Source organism: Poecilia reticulata, chromosome 11 (genome assembly GCF_904066995.2).
Source record: "Poecilia reticulata chromosome 11, P_reticulata-male-v2, whole genome shotgun sequence".
Classification (NCBI taxonomy): Eukaryota; Metazoa; Chordata; class Actinopteri; order Cyprinodontiformes; family Poeciliidae; genus Poecilia; species Poecilia reticulata.
The window spans coordinates 29,602,778-29,613,592 of NC_088840.1; the positions used below are offsets into that span (position 1 = coordinate 29,602,778).

The 10,815-nt window shown below is 47.9% G+C and overlaps 1 protein-coding gene across 2 annotated transcripts; it reads right to left on the minus strand.

The window, feature by feature from the left end:
• Positions 1-641: 641 nt before the first annotated feature.
• Positions 642-10,815, minus strand: LOC103460339 (uncharacterized). 2 transcript variants are annotated; one of them, XM_081612202.1, is made up of 12 exons: positions 10,597-10,815; positions 9,693-9,752; positions 8,406-8,690; positions 5,205-5,519; positions 4,934-4,987; positions 4,742-4,849; positions 3,840-3,968; positions 3,672-3,767; positions 3,468-3,527; positions 2,159-2,278; positions 1,955-2,056; positions 642-1,889 (listed from the first exon to the last, which is right to left on the minus strand). In XM_081612202.1, the coding sequence occupies exons 1-12, from the start codon at positions 10,646-10,648 to the stop codon at positions 1,852-1,854; spliced, it is 1,419 nt and encodes a 472-aa protein (XP_081468328.1). In that variant the 5' UTR covers positions 10,649-10,815; the 3' UTR covers positions 642-1,851. The 2 variants fall into 2 exon arrangements, with proteins under 2 accessions (XP_081468328.1, XP_081468327.1); XM_081612201.1 differs by having other exon boundaries at positions 2,135-2,278.

Sequence of the window (10,815 nt, forward strand, 5' to 3'; positions counted from 1 at the left end):
AGTTCTGCAGAACCAGAACCACCGTCTGTTTGCATGAATGTCATTGAACACTTTGACTAGGCCGATGTCAGTGCTGCGGTAACTATGGCAACCAGACTGGATCTACCAGGTTCGGTACCGACTGCTTCTGACACACCTGGAGGCTCAAAATGAGCAGGTAGAACAGCAGGAGGGTGTACTTAGTTCCTGAAGCTCCTCCTCAGGGCGTTGAATTTCTTCTGTATCATTTTTAATTCCCAATATTATGCCAAAAGGCTCTGCAGATCCGGCTGCAGCTTCAGAACCGGCTGCAGAACCGGCTGCAGAACCGGCTGCAGATCCGGCTGCGGCTTCAGATCCGGCTGCGGCTGCAGAACCGGCTGCGGCTGCAGAACCGGCTGCGGCTGCAGAACCGGCTGCAGCTTCAGAACCGGCTGCGGCTGCAGATCCGGCTGCGGCTGCAGATCCGGCTGCGGCTGCAGATCCGGCTGCGGCCGCTCTCATGCTGGTGGATGTGGGGAATCGCCCTCTGGCTCCTCCTGGTGGTGGAGCAGCAGAAAGAGGCTCCAGTTCCCAACAAATAGTTTCTCTGTTTGGATTGAAGCCACAATGCAAAATAAACAATATTTTATTATTTACTAGGAGAAATCAAGATGCATCTTTGGACCGTCGTGTAAATTTAATTCATATCTTTGGCACGTTTTGAGTTTTGAACCTTTTATTTTGAGCCAAAGAGTTTTCATGATTTTAAAAATAAAATAAAATCCACTGAATGTGTTTTAAAGTGTCATCAACAAAAACAGAAACGTAAACATCTGAGATGGACGTGGAGAAAAGATTAGACAGAAAATGACTGAAGGAGCTTCTGATAAACAGAAACGATCAATAAAATTCCTTATCAGGTCAGAAATGAAGCTCCTGGGATCCGAAGCAGGAGTTTAAATGATTCCACAGCAAATGAATCCTGGAGCTCTGGGCGACAACATGGCCGCCTGACTGGCTGTGATTGGCTCTGATTGGCTCTGATTGGCTCTGATTGGCTCTGACTGGCTCTGACTGGCTCTGATTGGCTCTGACTGGCTCTGATTGGCTCTGATTGGCTCTGATTGGCTCTGACTGGCTCTGACTGGCTCTGATTGGCTCTGACTGGCTCTGACTGGCTCTGATTGGCTCTGATTGGCTCTGACTGGCTCTGATTGGCTCTGACTGGCTCTGACTGGCTCTGATTGGCTCTGACTGGCTCTGATTGGCTCTGACAGGCTCTGACTGGCTCTGATTGGCTCTGATTGGCTCTGACTGGCTCTGATTGGCTCTGATTGGCTCTGACTGGCTCTGACTGGCTCTGATTGGCTCTAACTGGCTCTGATTGGCTCTGACTGGCTCTGATTGGCTCTGATTGGCTCTGATTGGCTCTGACTGGCTCTGATTGGCTCTGACTGGCTCTGATTGGCTCTGACTGGCTCTGACTGGCTCTGATTGGCTCTGACTGGCTCTGACTGGCTCTGATTGGCTCTGACTGGCTCTGACTGGCTCTGATTGGCTCTGATTGGCTCTGACTGGCTCTGATTGGCTCTGACTGGCTCTGATTGGCTCTGACAGGCTCTGACTGGCTCTGATTGGCTCTGACTGGCTCTGACTGGCTCTGATTGGCTCTAACTGGCTCTGACTGGCTCTGACTTGCTCTGATTGGCTCCGCCTCCTGACGTGCGCAGTTTGCTCCTCTCTGCTGATTGGACCAAAGTTTGAATCTGATTTCTGCTTCTAATCGTTTCACCATCTGAAGATGAATCCATGAATGTTCCTCTGGGGTTGGGGGCTGTCCTCATCATCATCATCATCATCATCATCATCATCATCATCAGATGAAGGTTTTCAGTCTGGGCTCACAGGACAATAATCATCTTCATCACCTAGCGACAGAGAAGCGTCAGCATCATGCTGATGGACGTGTGAGGTCGTCTCTGCTGACCTTTACCTGAGCTTGGCTCCGCCCCCTGTCCTCCCAGTGCAAACTGGAAACCAGTGTTGGTGTAGGGCGGCGGGCTCCCAGCCCGGTTCTGACCCGGTTCTGATGTCACTGCAGACGACCCAGAAAAACGTCCGTGAAGTTCAGACGGCCTTCATCGCTGAATAACTAAATGAGCTGGTTACTCACGGTTCTGTTGGCTTCTGGACCCACCTGACCGGGTCGGGTTCTGGCTGGGAGCCACATTTTCATAGCTTTCGCCAGACGAGGTGCTGGACGAGTCGAAGGAATCCTCCGAGATTCTGGACACTCGGCGAGACCGACCGTCTGGGTCTGGGAGGTAAAACCAGACATGAATATAGACATGAATATAGACATATATAACATAGACATATATAACATAGACATATATAATATAGACGTGTCACTGAGCGTTAGTCCTGCGTTGCGTCACCATCTTCTGTGTGTTTTACGAAACAATCTGGATTCGTTCTCATTACCTTCCCAGGTAAGAATGAAAGATCAGAATCACTTTCAGCCAGAAATTCACTTCTGAACAACCGGAAAATATTTCCTATGTAGCTAAATTGGCCCGAAATAACCGCAGATTGTTAGCATAGCAGCTAATATAACCGCTCATTGTTAGCGTAGCAGCTAATCTAACCGCTTATTGTTAGCGTAGCAGCTAATCTAACCGCTTATTGTTAGCGTAGCAGCTAATCTAACCGCTGATTGTTAGCATAGCCGCTAATATAACCGCTGATTTTTAGCATAGCAGCTAATCTAACCGCTGATTGTTAGCGTAGCAGCTAATATAACCGCTGATTGTTAGCGTAGCAGCTAATATAACCACTGATTGTTAGCGTAGCAGCTAATATAACCGCTGACTGTTAGCATACAGCTAATATAACCGCTGACTGTTAGCATACAGCTAATATAACCACTGATTGTTAGCGTAGCAGCTAATATAACCGCAGATTGTTAGCGATTGTTAGCGCAGCAGCCTGCAGAGATGCTGCAACTGCCTGTTGAGATGCTGCAACAGGCTGAGATGCTGCAGCAGCCTGTTGAGATGCTGCAGCAGCCTGCAGAGATGCTGCAGCAGCCTGTTGAGATGCTGCAGCAGCCTGCAGAGACGCTGCAGCAGCCTGTTGAGATGCTGCAGCAGCCTGTTGAGATGCTGCAGCAGCCTGCAGAGAAGCTGCAACAAGCTGAGATGCTGCAGCAGCCTGTTGAGATGCTGCAACAGGCTGAGATGCTGCAGCAGCCTGTTGAGATGCTGCAGCAGCCTGCAGAGATGCTGCAGCAGCCTGTTGAGATGCTGCAGCAGCCTGCAGAGACGCTGCAGCAGCCTGTTGAGATGCTGCAGCAGCCTGTTGAGATGCTGCAGCAGCCTGCAGAGAAGCTGCAACAAGCTGAGATGCTGCAGCAGCCTGCAGAGAAGCTGCAACAAGCTGAGATGCTGCAGCAGAGATGCTGCAGCAGCCTGCTGCGATGCACTCAGTCCTGCAGACTGACTCACCTTCGTCACTCGGGCCCCTCACAGCTGAAGGCTTCAGTTCTGGTCTGTATCTCTGAGAATCTGCAGAGAAGTTCAGGCTGCATCAGTCTGACCACAAAGCCTGCAGCAGTTTCACTGCGTCAGCCTGCAGAGGCTGACACAAAGTGCAGCGCAGCTCCAAGCCGCAGACATGCAGAATTGTCAGGAGACAGGAAGTTGTCTCACTGTGGAAGGTGGACATCCTGACCGTCGGACCGTCTGGGTCTCCTGACGCACCGTCCGCTCTGACCGGGGTCCACACCGTCCTGGAGTCGGACGGGACTGAGAGACAGAAACGTGAGCGAATCGACTCCACGGTGCAGGAAGGACCACATGGAGACGCTCCGGACTCACCGGCGGTCTGCAGCAGGACGGGACCGGCTCTCACCAGGTTCTGGTCCAGGTTCTGGTCCACCTTGTAGAGGTTCAGAGGAGGATCGCTGGGCGCCGCCTGCTTGGAGCGAAGCTGCTGCAGCAGCAGCACTGAACACAAACCAGACACCAGATTTCAGAGAAGCAAAAACTCAGGAGGGCAAAATGGAGAAAACCAGAAATGTATGACGTTCATCAGATGATCAGGAGGAAACGCGGCTCAGGCCGAGTCCTTCTGGGGGAACTAGATACGGTTAGAATCAATCAGTCATGGATAAACGTTCAATAAATCTGTTCTAGAGCCGCTTCAGCTTTGGTCCATCTTCATCGTCTGGATGCTAAAAGCAACTTTACTGCTGGATTCCACCTTTAGTGACCTTCAGGTGAGGAGATGAGGTGAGGAGATGAGGTGAGGAGATGAGGTGAGGAGATGAGGTGAGGAGATGAGGTGAGGAGATGAGGTGAGGAGATGAGGTGAGGAGATGAGGTGAGGAGATGAGGTGAGGAGATGAGGTGAGGAGATGAGGTGAGGAGATGAGGTGAGGAGATGAGGTGAGGAGATGAGGTGAGGAGATGAGGTGAGGAGATGAGGTGAGGAGATGAGGTGAGGAGATGAGGTGAGGAGATGAGGTGAGGAGATGAGGTGAGGAGATGAGGTGAGGAGATGAGGTGAGGAGATGAGGTGAGGAGATGAGGTGAGGAGATGAGGTGAGGAGATGAGGTGAGGAGATGAGGTGAGGAGATGAGGTGAGGAGATGAGGTGAGGACATGAGGTGAGGAGATGAGGTGAGGAGATGAGGTGAGGAGATGAGGTGAGGACATGAGGTGAGGAGATGAGGTGAGGAGATGAGGTGAGGAGATGAGGTGAGGAGATGAGGACCTACCGTGTCGTCGCCTGTAAAGGCAGCAGAGAACCAAACTCAGGGTGGCAAACACAAGCAGAGCAAGAGCCAGAACCGCGATGCTGAGATGTTCAGGCGACGGAGGACGAGCTGCAGCGACGGACAGACAGACAGACGGAGATTCAGGTCCAGTCAGTCCTCACAGTTTATTGATCTCTTAATTCAACTGTTCACCTGTGGTCATCGACTCAGTCACACCTTCTGTGGGTCCAAAAAACGCCTTCGAATCTGCAGGGAAAACAGGAAACGATTCAAACTGATGTTTAGGTTTAAGGTCAATATTTCAGATTCTTTATTACTTTAAGCAAACAGAGAAACTGATGGATGGATGGATGGTTTGATAATGTGATGGATGATGGATCCCATCCATCCATCCATCTGGCAGAGACAGACGTCGGCTTGGACAGTTCATGTCCAACAGACCAGATGTTTGGTGGAGACTGACCTGAACACACCACACCAGCGTCCTCTTTGTGTCCGCAGTCGGAGTTTTCCTGGACACCCGGACAGTCCCACAGGTTCTGCTCGTTCCCGGTGCAGTTCAGCTCGTCCAGGTGAATCGGTCCGCTCCCTGGAGGGAACAACCCGTTCTGACCCGTCACCCTGAGAGCGGTCCCACAGCCCAGCTGGGCGCAAACCACCTTGGCTTCTCTCAGGTCCCATCTGTCGTCACACACCGTGCCCCACACCATGTCCTTCCACACCTCCACCCGCCCGGCACACTGGCCATCACCTCCCTTCAGCCGAACGGACTGATGACCTGAAGACGACATGAGCAGGACGTTAAAGCAGGAAGTTCACACCTGAAGACCACGACTGACATCACTGGTCCCACTAAACCATCACATGACTCCAACCACTGGACAGGTGGGGCGGATTCTCCAGTCCAGCACTCAACTGGTTCCAGTCTGAACTGAACAACTGGGATTCCTTTGGTTCAATGGGAAACGTCTCATCAAGAGGTCAGAGGTCACATGTACGGCTCCCCAAGGTCCAATCCCAAGATTCCTCTAACTCAATATCTACAAGCTCCCACTGGACATGTCATCAGATTAGCTACCATGACAACGCCAATGATGTCAGCAGTGACCTTTGACCCCATCCAGTCACTGAACAGATGCTGAAGTTATTAAAGAGGAGTTGTCTGGAATCACAGATCTAGAATCACAGATCTAGAGTCACAGATCTAGAGTCATAGATCTAGAGTCACAGATCTAGAGTTACAGATCTAGAGTCACAGATCTAGAGTCATAGATCTAGAGTCACAGATCTAGAGTTACAGATCTAGAGTCACAGATCTAGAGTTACAGATCTAGAGTCACAGATCTAGAGTCATAGATCTAGAGTCACAGATCTAGAGTCACAGATCTAAAATCACAGATCTAGAGTCATAGATATTAGAGTTACAGATCTAGAGTTACAGATCTAGAATCACAGATCTAGAGTCACAGATCTAGAGTCATAGATCTAGAGTCATAGATCTAGAGTCATAGATCTAGAGTCATAAATCTAGAGTCATAGATCTAGAGTCACAGACCTAGAGTCACAGATCTAGAGTCATAGATCTAGAGTCACAGATCTAGAGTCACAGATCTAGAGTCACAGATCTAGAGTCATAGATCTAGAGTCACAGATCTAGAGTTACAGATCTAGAGTCACAGATCTAGAGTCACAGATCTAAAATCACAGATCTAGAGTCATAGATATTAGAGTTACAGATCTAGAGTTACAGATCTAGAATCACAGATCTAGAGTCACAGATCTAGAGTCATAGATCTAGAGTCATAGATCTAGAGTCATAGATCTAGAGTCATAAATCTAGAGTCATAGATCTAGAGTCACAGACCTAGAGTCACAGATCTAGAATCACAGATCTAGAGTCACAGATCTAGAGTCATAGATCTAGAGTCACAGATCTAGAGTTACAGATCTAGAGTCACAGATCTAGAGTCACAGATCTAGAGTCATAGATCTAGAGTCACAGATCTAGAGTTACAGATCTAGAGTCACAGATCTAGAGTCATAGATCTAGAGTCACAGATCTAGAGTCACAGATCTAAAATCACAGATCTAGAGTCATAGATATTAGAGTTACAGATCTAGAGTTACAGATCTAGAATCACAGATCTAGAGTCACAGATCTAGAGTCATAGATCTAGAGTCATAGATCTAGAGTCATAGATCTAGAGTCATAAATCTAGAGTCATAGATCTAGAGTCACAGACCTAGAGTCACAGATCTAGAGTCATAGATCTAGAGTCACAGATCTAGAGTCACAGATCTAGAGTCACAGATCTAGAGTCATAGATCTAGAGTCACAGATCTAGAGTTACAGATCTAGAGTCACAGATCTAGAGTCACAGATCTAAAATCACAGATCTAGAGTCATAGATATTAGAGTTACAGATCTAGAGTTACAGATCTAGAATCACAGATCTAGAGTCATAGATCTAGAGTCATAGATCTAGAGTCATAGATCTAGAGTCATAAATCTAGAGTCATAGATCTAGAGTCACAGACCTAGAGTCATAGATATTAGAGTTACAGATCTAGAGTTACAGATCTAGAATCACAGATCTAGAGTCACAGATCTAGAGTCATAGATCTAGAGTCATAGATCTAGAGTCATAGATCTAGAGTCATAAATCTAGAGTCATAGATCTAGAGTCACAGACCTAGAGTCACAGATCTAGAATCACAGATCTAGAGTCACAGATCTAGAGTCATAGATCTAGAGTCATAGATCTAGAGTCATAGATCTAGAGTCACAGACCTAGAGTCACAGATCTAGAATCACAGATCTAGAGTCACAGATCTAGAGTCATAGATCTAGAGTCATAGATCTAGAATCACAGATCTAGAGTCATAGATCTAGAATCACAGATCTAGAATCACAGATCTAGAATCACAGATCTAGAGTCATAGATCTAGAGTTACAGATCTAGAGTCACAGATCTAGAGTCACAGATCTAAAATCACAGATCTAGAGTCATAGATATTAGAGTTACAGATCTAGAGTTACAGATCTAGAATCACAGATCTAGAGTCACAGATCTAGAGTCATAGATCTAGAGTCATAGATCTAGAGTCATAAATCTAGAGTCATAGATCTAGAGTCACAGACCTAGAGTCACAGATCTAGAATCACAGATCTAGAGTCACAGATCTAGAGTCATAGATCTAGAGTCATAGATCTAGAGTCATAGATCTAGAGTCACAGACCTAGAGTCATAGATCTAGAGTCATAGATCTAGAGTCACAGACCTAGAGTCACAGATCTAGAATCACAGATCTAGAGTCACAGATCTAGAGTTACAGATCTAGAGTTACAGATCTAGAATCACAGATCTAGAATCACAGATCTAGAGTCACAGATCTAGAGTCATAGATCTAGAGTCACAGATCCGCTCCAAAGTGGAACATAGATCTATCATAGATCCGCTCCAAAGTATTCGGCCTCCTTGAACTTTTCAACCTTTTGCTGCTTTTCAGGCTTTGAACATAAAGATGTAAAATGTTTATAATTTCATGAAGAATCAATGGGACACGAGGAGGAACGAAGGTTTTGATGTTTGCTGATGACATCAGCAAAACGCCGTCAGGCCTCCACCACCGTTGGTTTTCTTGGAGAATCAGGAAATCTCACCACAAACCACGTCTGAGAGGCCGATGCATCCTGGAGTCGACGTCTCTGAGCAGCTCCGCAGACGCTGATCCCGGTACACACAGTTCTGGAAGCACTTGTCTCTGAGAGGCAGGTTGGTTTTATGCACGGCTTGAACTTTTCCACATTTCAGGTCCTGGCAGATCCACTCAGCCAGAGTGTCTAAATAGTCCGGTGGGAGTGGAACCGCCTCCCCGCTCCTGTTTCCAGGCATCCTGAGAGTCCACCTGCATGTGCTGCTGCCCAGGTGATGAACGTAAGGGTCGTCTGAGGACACAGAGGGTCACAGAGCAGAGGATGAGCAGCAGGATGAAAACGGAGAAAATACTCAAACATCAACCACTGAGGAACAAATCTGGACCAGAAACCTGCAGCAACCTGAAGGGTTTTAGAAACAGAGAGCAGAGCGTCATCAGCGTAGCCTGATAAACAGATGATGGTGTTGAATGGTCTCAGCAGAGCTGCAGAACATGTGCGGTTATCCTAACCGGCAGCAAAGCTTGTGGATCAGATACTTAGAGCTGATCAGTTAAAGGTCACGACCTCAGAGACACAGCAGTGGAAACGATGCAGGAAGACGCTGTGATCAGAGGCGACCAACGTGCCAAGAACATCTACAGGACAGAACCTCTACCAGCAGAGGGAGCCGCTCCTGACCCACTAGGGACAAGGTGTTAGAAAATGGAGATATAGGTATAAATATATGCAGCTTTTTTTAACAGAGGAGGAAACAAGGTTGGATGAGGAAGAGCCAATCACAGGCAGGCATCAAGATGGTCGGATTTCAGAAAAATGCAACAAAACACAAAGTAAGTGGCTGAACTTTCCTAACAATATTAAGACCAGCCTGCAAACACACATTTTGATGAACTGCTATGTGAAAATGTGTCACTGCTCATGATTCTCCTCCGTACTTCAGAGAAGCGCGACAGAACATTTGGGTTTCCTTGCCAGAGTGCGATTCTGCTTCCTCTCCTGTAGTGATGTGTTTCCCTTCCTGTGATTCTGCGGGTAAAGTGAGGATCTGAGCCTGAAGCTGTTTGTCTCAATAACTGCAGCGTGTTTGACGCCAGCCTGCGTGGGAGCGCTGCAGCTGCTGCATGGCCCAGAGGCACTTCCTCAGCAGGTCACCCCACATCCTGCCACCGCCGCAGCATCACACTGCATGCTGCTGCGCCTGATGCGGGCCGAACCACCGGCACCAGAACAGCAGGACACCAGTTTGGCTCTGTGTCGGGAGGAAAGGCTGCAGATCAACGTCTTACTCACCGTCCAGGTCTTCAGGTGCCGCTTGGACCCCAGCATCTGGAGCGGAAGCATCAAGAGGAGCTGAAATGATGAATGAAGGGAGTTTAGCTTTTCATTTCAGAGCAGCATCGTGAAGCAAAGAGCTGCAGAAACACAGAACATGTACAACAGGATTCTGGACTGAAAACACGCAGACTGGGAGATTCATTCGTTTCCGTCTGCAGCTGATGGAGGGAAACTATCAGAGCTGCCTCACCTCCACCTTCACACATCTTTAGTTTGGATTTTTAATCGTTTAAAACTCCACTAAGATCTAGATCTCATTTCAAGAGAGACCTGAGCAACAAGCAGCAACAACCTGGCCACACAAAAGTAAACAGAACCAAAACATTCCCAACGGTTCAAAAGCAGCAGCAGAATCACGTTTCTAAGAAACGCTCGATAAAATGCAGAGAAATGCGATCGGAGCCGATTCCGTCTCTGAATCTTCGCTTCCCTTTCTCTGCCCAACAAGAACCTGCAGCAGCGTGAAGAACGGCAGCAGCAGGTTGGGAGTGAAATCAGCTGCAGCCACTTTTAGAAACCTGGATCATCAAGTGATGGTTTCTTCTACAGGAGACGTTGAGACGCTGCGAGCGGCCTAGTCCAAACCTGACAGCACAAAGAGAGTTCCTTCTGACAGACGATCAGGATCCATCACAAAACACCACCTTCGTTTTCTGTGGGGGTTAAAAAGGAAACCCTAAAATAAAACCCAGACATTTAGAACCAGTTTGTGAAGCTGGAGAGCAGCAGATTCAGAACCAGCTTCACGGGTTGGAAACCAGTTTGAACTGCATTCAAAGCACCATCTTCATGTTGGAGGTAACAGCTGTAGTCCTGCTGCTTCCAGCTCTGCCTTTCAGCCTGTGGATGTAAAGTTTACCTGGAGAGAGCGAGCTCAGCTGGAGGATGAAGAGGAACTGAAGCAGCTTCATCTTGGTGTCACAGAGGAGAGGATCCTCCACATAAACCTCCTCTTCTTCTTCTTCTTCTTCTTCTCAGACTGAACTCTGCATCGCAGCAGGAAGTGAAACATCAGAGGCTCCAACTCTCTTCTTCTGCTTTCAAAAACGGCTGAGCAGGAAAAATAAAACCATTTAAA